Source organism: Propithecus coquereli, unplaced genomic scaffold, assembly GCF_000956105.1.
Source record: "Propithecus coquereli isolate 6110/MARCELLA unplaced genomic scaffold, Pcoq_1.0 Scaffold10, whole genome shotgun sequence".
Taxonomy (NCBI): Eukaryota; Metazoa; Chordata; class Mammalia; order Primates; family Indriidae; genus Propithecus; species Propithecus coquereli.
Window position 1 is genome coordinate 3,540,695 of NW_012133858.1, and position 21,552 is coordinate 3,562,246.

General features: G+C 42.0%; 1 protein-coding gene across 1 annotated transcript; it reads left to right on the forward strand.

Moving 5' to 3' along the window:
* The first annotated feature begins 810 nt into the window (after positions 1-810).
* On the forward strand, positions 811-20,696 carry CD86 (CD86 molecule). Its single transcript, XM_012639566.1, has 4 exons — positions 811-859; positions 14,768-15,103; positions 17,449-17,757; positions 20,476-20,696. Exons 1-4 carry the CDS (start codon positions 811-813, stop codon positions 20,694-20,696), a joined length of 915 nt encoding a protein of 304 aa, XP_012495020.1.
* The last annotated feature ends 856 nt before the right edge of the window (positions 20,697-21,552 follow it).

A 21,552-nucleotide genomic window follows, 5' to 3' on the forward strand; every position in this document is an offset into this window, starting at 1 on the left:
TACTCTGGTGCAGTGGTTCTCAAAATGTGGTCCTTGGACCAGCATCATCATCACCTGTGAGTTTGTTAAACATCAAAATCCATGGGCTTCATCCCAACCTATCAAATTAGACTCTGTGGATGGGGCCCAGGAAACTGTTTTATATGCCCTCCAGGTGATGTTTATGCACATTAAAGTTTGAGAACCATGAGAAACCAAAGATAGGTTGATTTTCAAAAATAAATATAGTACTCTCCATTTGCCCCATCATACCTATTGTGTTGGTCAAGATAAATAGTGCCGGCTACTGCAATAATCATTCCCCAAAACCTCATTAGCTTAACACAATAAAAGTTTAATTTTTTCTAATGTCACAATCCAGTGTAGATCAGTTGTGGGAAAGAGGTAAAGAGAGTTGCTTTATTAAGTTATTCAGCAAACCAGGTACCCTCCACTGTAATACTTTGCCAACTTTTAGGCCCTGGGACTTTCCCCTCTGGACGCCCTGCATCTAAGAAGGCAGTGGGGAGAGGAAAGAGAGAGGAGGTTTTTAGCAGCCAGGTCTGGAAGTAACATCTTTTCTGCCCACAATTCCACTGGTCAGAACCCAGTCACATGGCCCGTCTAGCTGCGGGAGAGGCTGGGAAAGACGGCCTATCTGGGCAGCTAAGAGGAAAAGGGAATGGCTTTGAAGCACATAACATTGTCTCTGCCACATCCAGCAACTCAAGTGAATCCCCAACTCTACTTCTAGTTTATGTTTTGGTGAACACTGGTTTTTAATTTCCTTTTCTAATCAAGTTTTATTTTTTCTTTTTTAACTCTAGCACGATGGGACTGTGGCGCTTTCTCTTCGTGGTGGTCTTCTTCCTGCTCCCTGGTAAGAACCTTTTAGCTTTGTAAAGTCCCGGAATCCTTCCACTGTCTCCCGATGAGTCTGACCACTGCAAGCCCAGGCCAGAGACTTGGTGGCTTTTACTCAGTTTCTACTGAATGTTGCACAACACCACATGCAAAACAGACTTTCCTGGAGAAGAAGGAAGTGTTGTGATTGAAACCAGGTATCTCAGCTGATGGCAGGCAGGCCCAGCCTGGGACGGAGCCCTGCCGTGTGTGCAGCCTCCTCCTCTGCCATCTCAACCAGTGAGCCTAGCTGCACAGAATAGGGCAGTCCGGCCTGTCCTGCGGCGCCCAGGGGCAGGGCAGGGCGGCCGCACTGAGGCCCCCGAGACTTGACCACTGTGGCTCCACACATGCTCCCTTCTGATCTTCTCTGACCCCGTTTCTGCCATTCTCAGGCTCTTAGGAAACAGCTGACGGGCTTCCAAAGGCAAAGGTCTCCTTCCATATGGGGCATTGGTGTCCACGTCCCCTGCCTTCCCTTCCCCCTCCCACCCCCTTCCCCACGTGGCCACCCCCATAGATCACGGCTGCCACTGGTCACCGACAGCTGCGGACCTTCGGCAAGTTGCATCATCCCGTTCATCACGAAGCTAATGAAGCTGAAGCTTCAGGGCCCCACCCACACAAACCCTTTCCAGATCTCCCTCAGGACCCCTGCAGGAGCCCTAGCAGTGTGGTCACATGTCTTATGTTTTGGTAAAATTTGAGTAAGATATTTTAACCACGAGTAGTTATAACCACGGTCTCCTTTCTCTGCGATTTTCCCTTCCATCATGTTGGGCAGTGTTGTAGTGACCATGGGTATATTGTATTCGAATTCTACCTTCTTTTTCTTACAAATCTCCCTCTTCAAAATACGAATAGGTCCAAGCCTCACAAAACCCAGATCTTCCCTGTTTGCTGCTCCTCCCCGAGCACACTGTTTCATCTGTGAACTGGGGTTGGCTGGGTCCCTGCCATGCATCCTGTGACTCAGTGCCTTTTATTAATAGTTTCCAGTCTGCCCCTTCCTGCTGCAGCCCTGAGAGGGGAGCCAGACGGACAGGGCGGGGAGCTGAGCCACCCCTGACTAAGCGGCCCGCTGTGAATCCACCTGCTCCAGAGGGCCACACAACAGGCCGTTGGCCACCGCCCCCAGGCCTGCTGGGGGTGACAAGGAGTCAGGGTACAAGGGAGAGGTGCTCCTTCAGATCAATGCTGGCTGGAATAGGCCTTTTGTGATTTTTGTTTTCTGCTTAGCACCTTGAGCTTGTCGACTCTACGAGAGTGGGGTCTTTAGATGTGGCAACTGATCACTTTGCTGACTTAGGCAATAACAGCTGCTTCCACCTCCCAGGGCCCACGACCTGCCACCTTAGCTCTTGGGGAGGTGCAAGAAGTGTGTGTGTGTGCGTGTGTGTGTGTGTGTGTGTGTGTGTGTGTGAACAAGAGCAAGAGAGAGTGCGTGAGTGAGAAGGAAAGGGAGGAAAACAAGACCCTGGAGGACATCATCCAGCAAGATTCCCTTTTCATCCCACTTCTTATTTATGTGACAAATATATACATATATACACAGTCATGAGTCATTAAATGATGGGGATACGTTTGGAGAAATGTGTTGTTAGGTAATTTCATCATTGTGCAAACACCGTAGAGTGTACTTAACACAAACCTAGACAGCATAGCCTGGTGCACACCCAGGCTGTATGGCATGGCCTATTGCTCCTAGACTACAAACCTGTGCAGCATGTTACTACCCTGGATACTGCAGACAGTTCAAACACAATGGTAAATATTTGTGTATCTAAACATATTTAAACATAGAAAATGGTACAGTAAAAATACTGTATTATAATCTTATTGGGTCCACCATTGTATATGCGGTCTGTCTTGACTGAAATGTTATTATGCAGTGCATGATTAAAAAAAAAAAAGAAATATATATATCTCACTTACTTTGGGCCAGATACTGTTCTAAGCATTTTATAAATATCAACTCATTTAAGCATCACAATAACTTTCTGCTTTAGGTCTTGTTATTATTCCCCATTTTAAGATGTGGACTCTAAAGCCCAGAGTGGTTAAATAATTTACCCACGGTCAACATAGCTACTATAATAAATGGCAGGGCTTGGAGTCACACCCAGCAGTGTAGATTAGCATCTGTTCACTGAACCGTGACATTGTGCTGCTTCTCCTAACTCTTGCTAGTGAATCATCGTAAGTGGTTAAGATTTTTCCTTGGGGACCTGAACAGCTTTGGTGGGGGATACAGCTTCTGCCTCATCCCTGTCCACAAGCTCCCAGCAGCACATCATCTGTCTCACCTGCAGCTGACACCTCAGCTGACCCTAAGGCTTGGTCCCCAGCCCTTCTTATCAGAGTGGCCAGCCCAGCTCTTATGACCTGGGGAAGAAGGAAGAAAAATGCCCTGGAAACAAATTTTCAGAAAATGCTAAACTGGAACACCATTTCCCCCAAAACTTTCTGACTCTGCACACCAAAAGTGAGAAAGTAAAGGCTAGAAATCCTATGAAAACTGAGTCCAGGTGTCACTTTTGCCCTTGCCTTGCCTTTGAAACTGCTTGGGAACTAAACAGTTATTGATATTGAAAGCTTAAAAATAACTCCCCCAAATGGTAACTATTTAAGTTTTATGGTGATGAGAGAATAAATGACTGTACTTTTGGCAGTATGAATTTAAAGTGGAATAGAAAACCTGTGACACCAGATTAGAAAATAACATTGCCAATACTTCATACACTATTAAAAACAACAACAAAACAGATGTCATTCTTTAAAAAAAATGAAAAGAATTTATTTGCATTTTATCTTTCTTTCTTCTCAGGGGCACCTCTGCTTACTGGGACCTAGTTGTAGGGCAGGCATCCAAAGGGAGAAAAGATATACAATTGACCCAGATAATTCACAGCAAAAATGCAAGGCTGAATAATTCATTTGATGGTGTAGATACAACAGTACACTGAAACAATTCTGTTTCTTCTTTTCCTCCCTTACCTTTTGTGTCTTCCCTTTGTCATGGAAATTGGACATAGTAGTAGTTGCTACCCCTGCCTGGAGGCTAACATTGGAGAGTTTAAAACTGAAATGGGCAGGAGGGGCAGCCCTGGCCTTGCGGAATTAGGTTACAATTTGTGCTTTGTGTTTATAAAGCTAAAGGAATTTCTAAGTGCCACTTGCAGAAGCACCTCTAAGTGTCAAGCTCTGTTTGCTGCTATTCTGGCCCCTCCGTAACACTTTTAGGCTACAGCCAGAGTGGTTTTTGGAAAATTAGTAGTAGTGGTTTTTGGAAAATCACCCCACATCAGGAGGAAGTATCTTTCCAGTATGACTTTTGGTAGTTGGTCTCTGTTTTGTCTAAGGGTTTTCCAGATCCTGGGGCTTCTCATTTCTCTTGAAGCACACTTCTGATTCAATTAGTGTACCTGGAGTGGTGGTTGGAATCTTTCTTCACTTTAAGATGTATGTAAAATTGACTCAAACACACATTCCACATCCCGTGGCAAGGTCCACTGTTTTTCCCCAGATTTTTGTAGGTTCCTACATGGATGGTGCATGAGGATAAAGTTTATGTGGTTACTTCTGACCCTCATTTCCTACTGTTGTTAATAGCTAACTAAAATTACCACCTGGAGGTGAATAAGCAGTTCAGACCTATCATTCCCAAAGAATTGTCATGGAGCCTAATATTAAATAATTCCGCTGGAGTCACTCCTTTGGTTAAGGTACTATTTCAGGGTCTTTTTAAATACATGTATGTTACACAGCAGGGATTATCTTGCCCCCAAATTAGTTGATTATTTCAGTAATGCTTTTAGTAGGTTCTAAAAAAAATGGACAATCACACAAGTTAATTCAGTGGAAGACAGTCACCGAAGAGGATGCATATGGGGTTGTTTGGGAACAAGAGTGAAATTGGTAGGGAAGAGAGAGGCCCCAGTGACAAGCAGCCTCCTTTAGGCAGGAACAAGAGTTTGAGAGACAGTGGCTTATTTTTCTTTTATGAGAGAGGGAGTCTTAATACCATTTCCATAATGTATAACCTGGGATTTTGGCCCCCTCAGTACTGTTGACATTTATGGAACCAAAAACACTTATAGCCCTCCTTTATAGCCAAGATTTTACCTCTAGAGCTAAGCTATTCCACAGAGGTGACCCCTTTTACAATACCATGCCATAGGACCAAGTTCTAAGATGTCAAAATTAGGGAAACACTGTTAACACACTCGGAGAGTACTTACCCATTCTTGGTTTCATTTTCACCCTTTCTTTCATTCTTTCTCCCTAGATAGATAAATATCTCTATGTCCATATATGGAAGTGAAACTCAATGGAAATCAAGCAGGCAGGAAGGGAGAGGAGAGGATGGGTAAATTCACACCTAATGGGTACAGTGCACACCGTCTGGGTGATGGGCACACTTGTAACGTTGACTCAAACTGTACAAAAGCAAATTATGTCACCAAAATGTTTGTACCCCTGTAATATTCTGAAATTTTTAAAAAATGAAAAAATTTCAACTATCCCCCACTATTTAAATGTCACTTTTATTGTCCTTACTTCAAAGAAACAGACAAGAATGTAAAAATAGTCATATATAATTGTGATCAAAATATATATGCAAATCTCTGACTATGTTTTATTCAACATTGTTTCATACATACTTTCTCAGGTTTCTAAATGCTTTCCATTTTTATAATTTTTGAAATTGTAATAGTCCTTTGAGTCAAAATATTATAATTTGCTTTATTTTTTGTGTGTTTTGTTCATTTGGATATTATTGTCCCATTGTCTTCTTTGGTTTATGGTTGCTAAGGAGCTTTCAGTCTAATTGTCATTGTTTTATAAGTATTCTTTCTTCATTATTTAAAGAATAATCTATTGGATTCTTCTTTATAAGTTTGAAAAAATGTATACTTTATGTTTAGGTAAATTCACCACAATATTTCTAGGTGTAGATTTATTTTCATTTATTTTGCTAGGTACTTTGAATGCACTTTTGATCTGAGGGTTCATGTCTTTCTTCAATTTTGGAGATTCACAACCTCTATTTTTTCAGATATTGCTTATCTACCATTCTCTCCATTGTCTTCTCCTAGAAACTACCAGAGCTTCTCAGACTAATTCTTTATGAATCTTGTCAATGGAAAAAAAGACCAAACTCTGTAAAGTAATTTTAAAGAGATTTACTCTGAGCCAAATTTGAGGACCATGACCCAGAGCCACACCCAGGAGTTCTTGAGCAGTGGACTCCGTATGGCTGGGTTACAGTTTGGTTTTATACATTTCAGAGAGACAGGAGTCACAGGTAAAATCATAAATCAATACATGGGAGGCATACATTGGTTTGGCCCAAAAAGGCGGGACATCTCAAAGCGGGGGCTTACAAATCATAGGTGGATTTAGGGATTCATTAGTTGACCATTGACTGAAAGAGTTAGGTTTTGTCTAAAAGACCAGCAATCAACTGAAAGGAATGTTTGAGGGTCTTTTATCTATCACATGATGCTATACCAGAATCAGGCTGGGAAGTAAACAACGTCATGAAAAACCTGTTTACTGAGATTTTATCATTTGTAGGCATGACTCAGCTGGCCTCCTTAGGAAGGAATTTTGAGCAAAAGAAAAAGATCAGAGTTTAGTCCTCAATACCCTTACGCTTGTTAATGGGTTACAAAGGATGTCCCCAAGAAGGGAGGGGGGCATGATAAGGCATGTCTGACCTTCCTCCTGGCAGGCAATTTAGTTTTAGGATATTCCTTTGGCCATGAGGGGGTCTATTTAGTCAGCTGGTGGGGGTGAGCCTTAAAATTTTATTTTAGTTCACAGTCTTAATCTGTTTTTCTATTTTTATCTTTTTTTCTCTCTGTGCTAACCCTTGGGTGAATTTCTCAGTGCTATCTTCTAATTCATAATTCTCTCTTTAACTATATTTAATCCAGATTTTATTCTACCTGTTTAGTTTTTTTTCTGTTTTTTTCTTTTTTTAATTATTTTTACTTCAGAATTTTATGGGGGTACATATATTTTGATTACATAATTTACTTTTGTACAATTTGAGTCAAAGTTATAAGTATGTGCTTCAGTCAGTTAGTGTACGTTGTACCCATTAGGTATGATTACCCAACCCCTCATCCCTCCTCTCACCTACTTGACTTCCCTTGAATTTTACTTCCAGACATGCACATAAGTGTTCACTGATTAGTTCCAATTTAGTACTGACTACATGTGATGTTTGTTTTTCCATTCTTGTGATACTTCACTAAGAAGTTTTTTTCTTAATCTATATTGTTAATTTCAAAAACTGCTAACATATTCCCTATCATATTATTGTTGAATTTTCCGTATTTTTATTTTACAATTTTTTATACTTTTAATAAATTATTCCTTCAAATATATTTTTGAAGATCCTAAATATACTTATTTTAAAATCTTTTGGAGGTAAATTTATCCATAAATTATTGATTTTATGTCCATAGACATTGTTACCTATCATTAATAATAATAATGCTAAAAACAAATAAAAAACTAAAAATAGGTATCTTGAATGTTTACTATAGGCCGGTATTAACTCAAATACTACCTCAAATATTAACTCATTTAATCATCACAACAACCTTAAGAAGTAGGTATTATTGTTCCTGTTTTTCATAAGAAGAAACTGAGACATGAGGAAGTTAAGTAATTTGCCCACATAACATATGTAGTTAGTAATTGAGCTGAGATTGAATTCATGCTGTCCAGAATCCATACTCTTAACTACCATAGTATACTGCTCTATGGCATTCCTTTGTATGGATGTATCATTATTCATTAAACCATTTAACTTATTTTCAGTGTGTTGTTCTTATGAACAATGGATATCAGTGTACATCCAATTTTGTACACTTGTATCTTTTTGTAGAAGGAATTCCTAGAAATTAAATTGCTAAGTCAAAGATTAAGCCCATAATTAATTTTCTTACATATTACTGATTATCCTCCAAAAAGGTTGCACCAATTTAGAATTTTACCAATAGTACAGAAGAGGACTCATTTCCCCATGCTCTCACAGACACTGGGTATCACTAGTATTTTTTAATATCTGCCAATTAGATAGGCAAAAAGAATGACATCTCGCTGAGGTTTAAATTACATCTCTCTGATTATTATTGAGATTGTTTCATTCATTTCTTCAGTAAGTATTTACTGGGTGCTTAATACTTGTAATGGACAGCTGCAGGAACTGGAAATTTCACAGTGAGGAAAAGTGACAAAGCCCCTGCTGTCATGGAGCTTATTCTAATGGGAGTTGTCAGGTGCTCAGCTGAGCTGGGAGAGAGAACTCTGAGCTATCAGGTATCCGAGGAGTCGATTATAGCAGCAAGACAAAAATGAAAGAGTTCAGCTTTTCGTCTCTTACTAGTATGGTATAACCAAGAGGCTAAAATGGGAGGAAGGGCAGACTCCTCCTCTTCCATTTTCCTCCATGGAATGGTAACACCAGTCAGGCAGATCAGTGCAGACATGGGGGGAGTTCAAGACAAAAGGCTCTGGCAGTTTTATGGATCCAGGGGTGGAGGGATCCAAGGGTAGGGAGAACCAGGGGAGGAAGGCAGAGCAGGTGGGGTGGGACTGGAAAAGTACTAGGTACTGGGTCAGAGTGGGGAAAAGTATCTTCGGGCTCAACTCTCCTCCCCCTGATAAGGAGGTTCAGCAGAGGTTCCAGAGGCCTCAGATAAAGAAACTTAGGGATGAAGGTATCTGGGCTGGGATTGCAAATATGTCAGAAAGCATGACTGGCCAGGGGGCAGAGACCTTGACTACAGCTCCCTTCAGAGACTGTCACTGATGCACCAAGCCTGGAGCACAGAGGGCAGCTGCCACCATGAGAGTTGTCAGGTCAAGCCTCTGTAATTACCTATGGTCAGGCCTGAAAAATCACACATAGGTGTTTAACCAGGAGCCAGACTCCTCAGGAGAGACAGGCAATAGCCAGACATACCACATCACATCATGTCACAATAAGAACCACAATAAAAAACAACTTAGCATAAGGGACAGAGAGTGACGAGGATGCTATCTTCAATAGGACAGTCAGAGAAATCTCCCTGGGAGGTAGCACTTGATGAGAGATCTACATGAAGTGAAGAAGTAACCATGAGACTGTCTGAAGGAAGAAATTTCCAGACAGAGGGAACAATAAGACGATTTGAAAGAGTGTCTCTGGCTTCTGGAAGCATGGCAAGGAAGCCAGTGTGGCTGGGGCAGAGCAAGTAAGGGAAAGAGGTCAACGGGTACCCGGGACCAGATTACGTGAGGCCTTGTAGGCCATGGAAAGAATTTTGGATGTAGTTTTCAGTGTGGTGGGAAGTCATTGGTGGCTTTAGAACAGAAAATTAAGTGATCAAAGATATTTGTAAAGGATCATTTTGGCTTGAGAAACTAGATTTGGGGACAAGGATGGAAGCAGGCAGATCGGTTAGGAGGCGATTACAATTATCCAGTCAAGAGATAATGGGGGCTTGGCTTAAGGTAGGCTCTGCAGATGCGGTGACAATTGTTCTGATTTATAATCAATGGGGAGAAGTAGGCAATTGATGGAGGGCTGGTAGTAATGAATGAAATGAAACGACAGGAGGTGAGATGCTTGAATTGAGACTTTTGAGGGGTTGCAGTGGTAAAAATATGGTCTGGGGTCTGGTTCAGGGAGGAGATGGCTGAGGTGGAGTAGATGACCAGATATTGGGGAGGTGGAAGGCAAGAAAGTAAGAGGCCAGGGTGCTGTGCACGTGAGGCTGGGTAATGACAGCAGTGGTGGAGAAGATGACAGCAGCAGCCAGGTGTCCAGATCTCCAGTGAATAAGGGGGCACCTGGGAGGAAGATGGATAACAACAGCAATGAGGGAAAGTGGATGCTATAGTCCGATGGCTTGTGCTTCAAAGGAGCTGGGTTTTTAAACATACAATTGTGTTCTACATGTTATATTATACTCGCTATATTTCAGTAGATCATATTTCATGTAACATAGCATATGTTGTATATTTTCTAAAATACAGATATTATGTATCTGTATAAAATGTACATAATTATGCATATATTTATCTATATAATAGGATGCATGTGAGCATGAAGTCAATGCCAAGCTAATCTTAACAGAAATATCATCCAAGCCAGGAAGACTAGAGAACCATCTGCCCTACAACATAAAATCTCTCTTTAGTACCTAAAAGATAATGTCCCGAAGGTCTCTGGACAAATACAAAAGTCTTTTGCTCTCATCACCCCTTTCTCTTTGTGCCATAACTGTCTCTTCCCCCTCCCTTCTCTTGACATATTAAAGTTCAGCCCTGGCTGTAGTAGTTCCAGATCTCCTCAGACACACTTGTACAGAACCTCTCTTGGGTATTTTCTACAGATGATTCAGATGATCACAGACAGCGACAGGTGAGGGAACCATTTATTGAGATAGCAGAGGGGAGGGTGGAAGGGGAGGAAGGGGAGGGGAGGGGAGGGGAGGGGAGGGGAGGAAGAGAGTATCTGTTGCTGTCTAGATGGAGGCATCCAGCAGGTATCTAGAACTCTAGTGAAAGTTATGGGCTGACAATAAGCATCTGTGCATTATTAGCTTATACCTGGCAGTTGAATTCGTAGGTTTAGAGGAGAAAAAACAGGAACAGTACGGAGAGTAAGAAAACCAAGAACAGGCACTCAAGGTCAGCAGCATTTAAGGAGTGATCAGAGAAAACTAGCCAGGAAAGCAGAGATTGGGGAAGAACAGAGTATTTCAAAAGGAGAGATGCCAACAGTGTTACATTCCACAGAGTGGTCACATGAGGTCTGAAAAGAGCAGGGGCTTGGCAGTGTTGAAGTCTTGACGACCTTTGTCAGGGTGGTTCAGAGAAGAGGCGTGGGTGGGAGGCTGGGAGTGAAGACAACAGTTGCCGCTTACTCTTTCTGGGCGTTTGACTCCAAGGGAAAGGGAAACTAAAAGCAGTAGCAGAGGGCATGTGTTTGAAGTAACTGCTATGAGGAAGGGTCAGGGCAGCCAGCCAGGCAAGCAGCCCCAAGGCCTAGCTAAGTGAGATTGGACACTACAGATTTGTAATGCCACCAGTCTGCACAAATGGATAATTTACTCCAGGAGTGCTCAAACATTCAGTTGTAAGGACAGATACGTAGATCGAAAGTAGAGTATCTTCAGGATGAATTCTACAGAGACAAAGAGGCATGTTTATTGAAGTCGTGGCAAGGAATAATTAAGACAGCATACTATTGCTGTGTTGTCCAATATTATAGCCACTAGACATAGATGACTAAATTTCAACTAATTAAAATTAAGTAAGATTTAAAATTCAGTTTCTCAGTCATACTAGATACATATCAAGTGCTCAATGGCTGGTGCCTACCATATTGTTCAGCACAGCAAAAGAACATTTCCATCAAGAACATTTCCACAAAGAGTTATCTTGGAAAACACTGTCTAGACGAGATAAAGCTGAGGTCTCGATGCAGCTGAACAACAGATGTAGAGGTAGTAAGCAAGAGCAAAACCTGAAGAAATAGGAGGTGGTGGACAGAGATGAGCATATTGAGATTGAAATTCTGGGGGTTGAGCTGTTCCAGGTAATAAGGTTCAGAGTTATGTTATGGGAGGGATGCTGCTGAAATAATGTGTGGAGGATGACCTTTGGGGTTGACAAGGTCAAAGAACTTTGAGGCAAGGTTGTTGGTGGACTCATCCATGAAGAAGTCACCCAATTGATGGCAAGAATTGGTTAGAAAGAAAGACCTGCATCTAATGTCAGAATCCTCAGTGAACAAAGGGATAGTGATCAATGATGAGTAGCTAACAGCAATGAGAGAGGCAGGCACCTCAAAAGGGGAGGGTGTTGCTCAAGGTCCCTGCGAAGTGTGATAAAACAAGGAGCAGCTGGGGCAAGTGGCTTCCTTTGAGTAAGGCCAGATATCAGTGAAAGCACAACCTTGCAGAAACCTTTGACAGGAAGATTGAGGACATAGAAGAGTGTTCTTCTAGTAAACAATGGAATGAGGCTTCCAGAGGGCCTAGTAAAGCTTGAAGGAAGTTTAGGAAAAGAAGGAAGATTTGTGAGTATGGATAAGTAAGAATGAGATGAGGATGAGATGGTTCTTGAGTATGTTAAGACATGCATTTGGGGTAGTGACCAGGGAAAACTGAAGTCCCAGTGGGAACAGAGACCTCACAAGGTTAGCAGACTAAACTTTTGTGTGGTATTCAAACAGTACAGTATATTGCTCAGGAGCTCCTTGAGTATTCTTTGAGACAAACTCTTTCAGCTGATTAGGGAGATGTCTAGCTGGATTTTTGAGTGCCTCACTCCTGCCATCATCATAGTGATCAGTTATAACTAGACCTCAACCATTCCTCTTACCCCAGTTCTGTGGAAGGGAGAAATTCTCAATGTTCACCTATCCACGGAGTCCCAGCAAATCCAGTTGCTAGGTGGCCTGAGTTCTGGGGTCATAATAGGGGAGGCTGGAAGCTACTGGGGGAAAACAGACCTTGAGCAAAATCTTTTCCATATGGTCAGAGAGGGGATTAGCAGGATGCGCCATTGCCTAGCTCTGAGTGAGATCATGGAAGCCAGTGGTTGGTGAAGAGCTACAGAGAGTAAGTTGTGAAATACTTTCAGTTCCACTCAGAAGGAGTTTCAGTGTGATTTCCACCCCATGGGGAGTAGAAAGGGTGTTGGGAGGAACCAGTGGAAACGAATTTGTGCTGTCATTTGCTATGCACTCAGGAGACAGAAGCAGAGATTCTCTACAGCAGTTGCTCACATTGGAGCTCTTGTTGAAATGCAGATTTTGACTCAGTAGGTCTTGAGTGGGGCCAGAGATTCTGCATTTCAGACCAGCTCACAAGGGATGCCAATGCCATTGGTCCACAGGTCACAGTTGCAGTTGGTAGGTAAAGAAGGGGGCAGTTTGATGAGTGGAAGAGAAAGCCCTTGTAATCTTTGGGAGAATGGGCCTGGCTCAGAGAAGTTGGTCTATGAGTAGAGAGAGTGAGTGGGAAGGAGAGAAGATACTGTGAGGCTCTGCAGAGAAAAAAAAACGTAAATCAAGAAGCCTGAAGGCATGAAGGCAAAGGGCGAAGTCATTTCTAGGTCCAGAAGGCACAACTGACAGCTGAGTAATAACTTAACATCGACCGTTAATTGGCAGAATTTTCAACTATGTGTTTGGTTTCTCCATTAGGTCATCTGCCATGTATCGTAAGGCAAATTAGAACCAAACCAGAATGTATTTTCCCAGAGACAGCTCTAGAAGCTTTTACAGTAGGTGGCACTCTTGCATTACATTAAGAGCTTAGCAAAGGAGACGTAGAAGCCTCAGGTTTGCCTTGTAAGGTAATTACAGAATACAGTAAGTCTTCCTTAGGTACTCCCCTTCACAATCTGAGTGCCCACATAGATTTTTCCTTCTCCCTCCAACGTAGGCATGCATCCTGTACAGATGGTGTGTTTTATCCTTAAGTGCTTCACAGAGTTCTAGTGAGTGTAATGCAAGAAGCAGTGATTCAAATTTATGCCAACTTTCACCGATGCCCAGAGTCTGCTTCCCTTAGAGTTCAAGACCATCACCAACCCCTTGATTATGTGTTCTCGTTGGGCCATTCTGTACACAGTTTAGTTTTGCCAAGTGCATGCCACTGTTATCTGTCCTTCTATTCCCTCTTTGAAGGGAAACCCATTAATCAGATCAATTTAATTTCTCCCCCATCAAAAACACTTTGAATGAAATTCCTCTCATCTCTCTCACCAACCCATCCCCGCCCTTAATGTTAACATCCCTTCGCAGAAATCCTGAATGATGAAATTTTATTTAGAACTGACTCTAACTTCCTCCCTAAGGTGGCAGCTAACTTCACATTAACTAAAACAGCATTCCCAGCGCCCATCCCCTGTACTTCTCACTCACCCCGGCTTACTTTCTTTGCCAAGCCTCAAGTAACTGTAGACATTTTCTGGGTTCAATCACATTTAAGGAGTTGGGAGGCCCAAATCCCTCCCCTAAACTCCAATATGCTCTCAGGAACCAAAGCCTTTCTCTGAACTCTTCGAGCGTGTTCCCTGTGGGTTGTGAAAATTTCCAGGGGCAGTATATACTGGGAGCAGCAAGCTTGCGGTACCTGGGGTTTTCCCGATACTCCCAAAGCACATCGTCACCTTCCCACCTATGATTCACTTCCAGCATTTCATTCATGTGCCTTAAATGATCTCTGACCACCCACAATCCCAAAAGAACCATCAGGTTTGCCCAGTTCTCTTTCTGTCCCTGAAAGAGCTTAGAGAGGTCACTGAGAATAGAGGCCTTCGTTCACTATTTGAGTCATTTCCAAACCAGCTGACGTCCTTAGATGTGCTGGCCATGGGAGCAGCAGCCATGGGGGATGTTTGAATTTCAAAGATATTACTCAATGTGATCCCCAATTAATGAGGCATAATAAAGGGGAGCTATCAAATATATTACCGTTATCAGCAATCTCTTCACCACAGCAGGTGGTGAATGAGTTGTCTAACTGTGCTAGTTTTCCCAGTTCTAGGATTTAAATTTATAAAACCCTAGTACTAGAAAGACCCTTAGGACATTTAATCGACGCCTTCATTTAACAGATGAGGAAACTGAGGCTCATAAAGGTTGCAGTTTGCACAAGGTCATATATTTAGTTAGCAGTGAAGCAAGGACAGAAGTCCTGATCTCCAGGTGCCTAGCATATATGCGCAGTTCCAGAGCTTGTTATCTAGTCCTTCAGTGTCATTACTGATAAGATAGCATCTAGGTATTATGTAAAGAGAAATGAAGTTATTTTTTTCTCCCCTCTTGTTCCTTCTTCCCTAATCCCTACTTTTCCTTTTTTAGATGCTGTTCCCCTGAAGATCAAGGCTTATTTCAATGAGACTGCAGACCTGCCATGCCCATTTACAAACTCTCAAAACCTAAGCATGAGTGAGCTGGTGGTGTTTTGGCAGAACCAGGAAATGTCGGTTCTGTATGAGCTATACTTAGGCAAAGAGAAACCTGACAATGTTAATCGCAAATATATGGGCCGTACAAGTTTTGATTGGGAAAATTGGACCCTGCGACTTCACAACATTCAGATCAAGGATCAGGGCTCATATCAATGCTTCATCCATCACAAAAAGCCCAAAGGAATGATTCTCATCTACCAGATGAATTCTGACTTGTCAGTGCTTGGTATGTGGTCAGTGGTGTGTTCTGATTCTTGACCTTCTCAGATGAGATTGCAAATGAATAGGGAAACATTTGAGTTGGGGGAGAGGAGGTTTGAGGGACCCGGGAGAGAAGGAGGCCTATAGAGAGAAGCAGAGAACAGCCATTTCTGGGGAAGTCCATTTGAAGGGAGTTTGGGGTCTGGGGAGAAGAGAACTGAAAGTCCTTTGTGCTTTTTATAGTCTGCTTCTGAAGGATCAGTAAGAATCTGCTCTGGAGACAAAACAGAGCTAAGTGAACAAAGGTAATATATATGGCTAAGGGAAAACCATGGGTAATTTGGCCATTACTAAGTTTATGGAACCATGTGGACCTCAAATCTTTTACACTCATTTTCTCCTTTGGTCCAGGATTTTTCACCTTCTAAATCATTGCCTGGAGCTCTTAGGAAAGGTGACAGCTGACTGTTTTGGGTTTTCCCTGCAGCCTCCTATAGATTGCTTATGAGTTGTCTGCTGCTACAACCATTGACCTGGTAGACAGAAGGGAAATAACCCAACAAACGTAATCCCACAAACTGACAAACCACCTCCTCTGCTTCACCAGACTTTAAAAGGTCTAACTGTCACTACAGATTTTTTTAAACAGTAAAATTAATTTTTTGTTTTGGTATACAGTTCTATCAGTTTTATAGATTACATATAGATTTATGTAACTACCATTATTAACAAGATACAGAACATTCCAATCACCCTAAAAAATTCCTTCATGCTATTCCTTTATAGAGTCATACTCTCTCTGCATCCGTAACCCTTGTTTTGTATCCTATAGTTTTGTCTTTTTGAGAATGTCACAGGGAGCCATACAGTATATAACCTTTTAAGACTGGCTTCTTTTATTCAGCATGCCTTTGAGATTCATCCAAGTTGTTGCATGTATCAAAAGTTTGTTTCTTTTTATTGCTGAGTAGCATTTTATTATTTAGCCATTCAACTCAATGAAAGACACGGGGTTGTTTCCAGTTTGGGGCCATTGTGAATAGAGCTGCTGTGAACATTCATGTACAAGTTTTTGTGTGAATTCAAGTTGCCATTTCTCTAGAGTAGATACCAGCATGGTGTTACTGGATTCAGGTTAATTTCTGATGAAACTGGAAAATACAGATCCATGTCTGTTCTGAAACCACAGTGTAGAACACAGGCAAAAGTAGAAATGGAATGGTCCTTTGAACCCTATGTGATTCAAACTAGGCTGCAGGGCTTTTGGAACATTTAATCAAGTGCTAAATCAATGTTTTCAAAATGTGGCCAGGTACTATTGGAGAAACATAGTATGTTTTAGGTGGGACACAGGTAAACATTTTTAACAGTTTTGTGTTTGTTTTAATATGTATTATAAAAACTATAACCCAAGTATCCAACCTGCGATTTCACAGATATTGCTAATAAAGCTAAATAAATAAGGTCTGACAATCCACCTTCTGTAGACCACACATGAAGTATAAGAAGAATGCTCAAATAGTATGTTGTTATAGCAAAACTTGTAAAGATGATATGCAATGACTGACATTTTAGAAACAACATACTAAATTATAAATTAGCATGAAGTACCTGCAAACTTCCTAGTTATTATAGAAGAGCAAGAGATTTAGTTGGCAGAAGTTACATGAGCCAGGTCTAGGGGCAAGGTGCCAGTAATCCTCAACCACTAGAAAATATAAATGGTAAATAAGGGCAAGAGAAGCAGTGTGTTTATCAAGATTATGTATTTTTCCCTAAAATGACTGGATTTGGCCTTCGTCTTATAGTATGTTATGAAGACACCTTGACACTCATGTGAAAAACCAGTATTCTGAATTTCTAAATCCAAAATCCCCACCCACTCACCTACCACCATCCTGTGTGGGTTTCTGAAAGACATGACCCAGGGCATGCCAGCATCATGAATTCGGTTAGTTCCTGCTAAGACTTTAGCTCAACCCTTTTTGCTCTTTAAGTCTGGTGAACTGGAATGTACCAAATGGGAACCTAGACGCTAGAGTCAGTACACTTCTCCTTTCAAAGACTCCACTCTCTGGGATAGTGTCTTCATTGTAAATCTTTGGTGACTCACTTTTAGCCTCCCTGTCACTCAGAGAGCATTCCCTTGATTTGGATAAGCAGGAAGCAAGCATGGCTCAAAACTCTATTCTTTAAAAATAAATGTGAGGTCATTATATGGCTCTCACCTTGGAGCAAGGCCCACATTTTAGATACCCTGGGGCTCCCAGGTGTGCCCCAGTGAGCCCCAGATCAAGTACCTAGTTATTTTCTGTTCTCTTCTAGATATATCAAAACTTAGACTGATTTTTTTTGTATCTCTGTTTTCAGCTAACTTCAGCCAACCTGAAATAATAGAAATTTCTAATGTAACAGAAAATTTGTACAGAAATTTGACCTGCTCATCTATACAAGGTTACCCAGAACCTAAGAAGATGAGTTTTTGGCTTAAAACTGAGAATTCAACTACTTTGTATGATGGTGTCATGCAAAAATCTCAAGATAATGTCACGGAACTGTACAACGTTTCCATCAGCTTGTCTGTTTCACTCCCTGATGTTACAAGCAATATGACCATCATCTGTGTCCTGCAAACTGAGCCAATGAAGACAGAGCTTTTCTCCTCACCTTTCTATATAGGTAAAGCTGCTTCCCAAGACTATTTCTTTCATCACGTATTATACACAAATGCTTAATGCAGGTCATTCAATGCCCCCTGCTTGTTAGGAAACCTCCAACTGGGCCATTTTATGATGCTGTTAGGAAGGACCTAGCTGGAGGGCTCCTGCTTCACCCAAGTAGTGTAGAGACCAGGAGGCTATGAGCCTATGATGCACTTGAAGAAACATGTTCTTACCCCTGAAACTGACCCAATAGTTTGGGCTACTTTTGGATGGAGAATTCTGAAGTTTTGGTCAGGAAATGCAGGATTCTTCCAGGCTAGAATTCTTCCGTTGATTAAAACACACATACACAGGCACGCGCACACACACAGGCACTATGCATGCATACATACAGTACTTGTTACGAGTACAGAGCCATTCTAGACATTATTGGTTGTAAGGGTGAAAAGTAAAAGGTGTAAAACACCCTCTCTGCCCTTGAGGACCTTCCTATAGAATCAGAACTCCATGATGGAAAACTGGATTTTAAAAAGGTTGAATTGAAATCTAAATTATATTCCATGGACATATTTGACTAAATTTGAAACAAAAGCAACTGATAGTTTTATGGGCATTCAGAGGCAGGCAAGATTTTTTGAGGGTCAGAGAAGGCTTCCTAAAGGAAGGGGGACCTTATAACACTACAAAATAAATTGTTGGGCTTGCTAAGTGAGAAGAGGGGAGGCCATTCTAGATGACGAGTTTCCCAAATTCCAGTGACTTCCTAAGCAGAAAAATGTTGAGACACTGTCTGGGCTCGGCAGGTAAGAGGACCACAGTGGATAGCAGTATCTGACATAAGTGCAGGAGGTGTGTTAAAGAAAGACTCCAAGGCAGAAATGCTTGTGGCATGTTCACAATGTGCTGAGGGGACCAGTTCAGTGGAGGAAAGAGTTGAAAATAATCAGTGTCCACTAATAGGAGCCTGACATTTTAAAGTCCTGGCTTTGCTCCAGAGGGCATATATTCAGATGTGAGACTTTCCTTTGGAGAAGCAATAACTGCAAGAGTCCCTCCGGGAATAAAGGTGCTCTGCACCCACCCTGCGCCATCACTGCTTGTGGCTGACCTTGACCCCCACATCTGCCTTCCACTTGCCTTGGCTCCCTTTCCAGCCCTGACTGCTTAGCTTGCCCATTCCAGTGACATCCATCCAATTCCTCGCTCCATCTCCTGGTGTCTCATTGTTCAGACATAACTTGACCTATGGACATACTCTTATGAACAGCCTCTGGGGCCAGTTCCCATGAACCAACTTTAAGACTAATGCCAGGCCGTCTCCTGGAACTGATTTCCTTCCACTCAGACATCTCAGCCCTGGGAATCCAGTGAATGGGGGAACCATCCAGCCTGTCCCAGTCGCTTCTACTGTTGCCTCTCTTGGCCTGATAGAAGCGTCTCCAAGCTATACCCGAAGCTCAGTACCTTCTTATAGCCACTGATATCACCACATATAACTTGCCCCAGTGCCCTCTGCTATGGCTCCTGCAGTCTACAAATGAGCATGGACTTGCTGCCACTCTAGCCTCATCGTGGCTCCCCTTTCTGCTGCTTCTCAACTCCTGTGCTGCCAAAACTCCCGGGTACCACCAGCTTCAGAATATTTCAGCTCTAGCTGCCTCAGGAAGGGGCTTGCCTCTCTGAGTCCCTATTATATGGCTTGATAAGAGATAGGTTAGATTCTGAATCAAGGAACCTTTTGGGGTGTCAAAAGGTAGCAGTCTCCATGTTAATAGGTATAACCCCCCTTTACTGGGAATGCCAAACAGGCTCAAGTGGGATAAACTAGGACAGATTCAAAGGGGATCGAATATGCCCTGCAATACCGACAACTCCTTTTCTTTATGTCCCAGGATCAGGGAACTTGTCCACAAATTATAGCTAAGCTAACAGGTGATTACCCGGTTCTGTTTTTCCTATAATTTAGGATTAACTTCCAGAACTGTTCCCAAAAGTGTCTATAAAATGGGAAACTCGGTTCTAAGTTTTCTCCATAAAGTCTGTTTTTCAACTTCCCAGAAACGTAGGAGTTTCCATGCAAACAACTAAGTCCTGACCTCCAGGGAGCTGATTTTGACCTTGCTTCCTCAGGGCATGAAGAACTATCAAAGGTTTTCCAGTAGGGTAGACATGCTGAAAGCCATGGGGGGAAGCCTGCTGTGACCTCAGTGGAAAAAACAAACAAACAAGCAAAACTGGACGTAGGGGCCAGTGAGGAAGCTGTCCCATTTGTCTAAGTGAGAGGTGTGTGGAACCTGATCTGGACATGGTAGTGGACAGAGGACTTATCACAAGGGTAACTTCAGGACATGGGGACTAACTGCAGAGGAGCTGGATAGCAGACACTGCACAGATGGCTGCACATTGAGAGCCTCCGCACAGATGCCTTACCCAGATTCCAGAATCGTGGGCCAGGCTGACCCTCTTCTTCCAGATTATGGTCAGTGTCATTCCCACCTCCAAGAAGGGAAGGCAGCTCAGTCCAGGCATTTGGCCAGAAGCACAAGCCTAGTTCTTAGTTAGCTGATAAGGCCCTGAAACTAGGATTTTCTATGGCTTCATATTGTGGATTTTAGGGTCCTCTCGCCCTAGAGCTCTGGGGAGATGCTGGCAGGTAAATAAAGAGAACAGCAGCTAGTATAAACTTTTTGTAAACAACTTTCCTGGCTGATTGAAAACTTGTGGTTATTTCTAGATCCTAAGGACCCCCAGCTTGAGCCTCCAGACTACACCGTCGGGATTGCAATAGCTATAACTCTGACACTGGCAATTGGAATTCTGCCGATACTCGGTTATATTCGATGGAGGAAGAAGAAGAAGAAGCAACCTGGCATCTCTAATGAACGTGGTGAGTCAGTCTTTGTCCTCCCTGCAGATTGCCACTTTGCAGCTATTTCCCAGTCAGCTGCCTTCTAGAGCTGGTTGACTGAGCCTAGACTGGCGAAAAGTCAGCAAGTTGTTGGAGGAAAAGGTTTTCCCTCAGGCTTCGGAGGCTCTGTAGACCGGACTCAGCAGCTGATAATGTTTCTCTTGAACTTCAAAGAAAGGAAACATTTCTAACCTAAGGTTCACAAATGTACTTCTGGTCTCCAGGCAAACCGATTATTACTTGCTTTCTCTACCTCACTTCATGAGGCTATTGCAACAACTCAATAAAGTAAAATGATGAAAATATTAACACTTCTAAATGTTAGAGATTATGGACCTGGTGGTGTTCAAGAAGGGATATTTGCTAGATGACTACAAGGTTCACCTTCTCATCTCTAGGTTTCCTGTGAAGTACATTAGATGAATTGTTCCCAGTTGACTTGTAAAAAATAATATTAACTTTTACTGATTACTAAGTAATACATATCCATTATCAAATAGACCAAAAATAAAAATCATCTATAATTCTACTAGTAAGAAAAAAATAATTACATAGACAACATCTTTGATGCATATCTTCCAGATTTTTATATGTATAAATCTGTTATTTTCCATAATTGGCATAATATTATAAGCACTATTTTTCACAATTTTGATAAGATCATATGTACTGTTAACCAACTTTGTTGTATTAAATGTAACAAGATAATTTTCAATGATTTAAATATTCTACAGCATCATTTTAAGTGGCTGCAAGATATTCTATTATGTGGATATACCTTACTTTATTTCTTTAACCAACCCCATTTGTTGGACACTTGGGTTGTTCTGAACGTTTTGCTGTTATAAATAGCCTCCCCACTGACTTCTGCTGTAAAAGTGTTTAATGGGAACAAAGTGATTC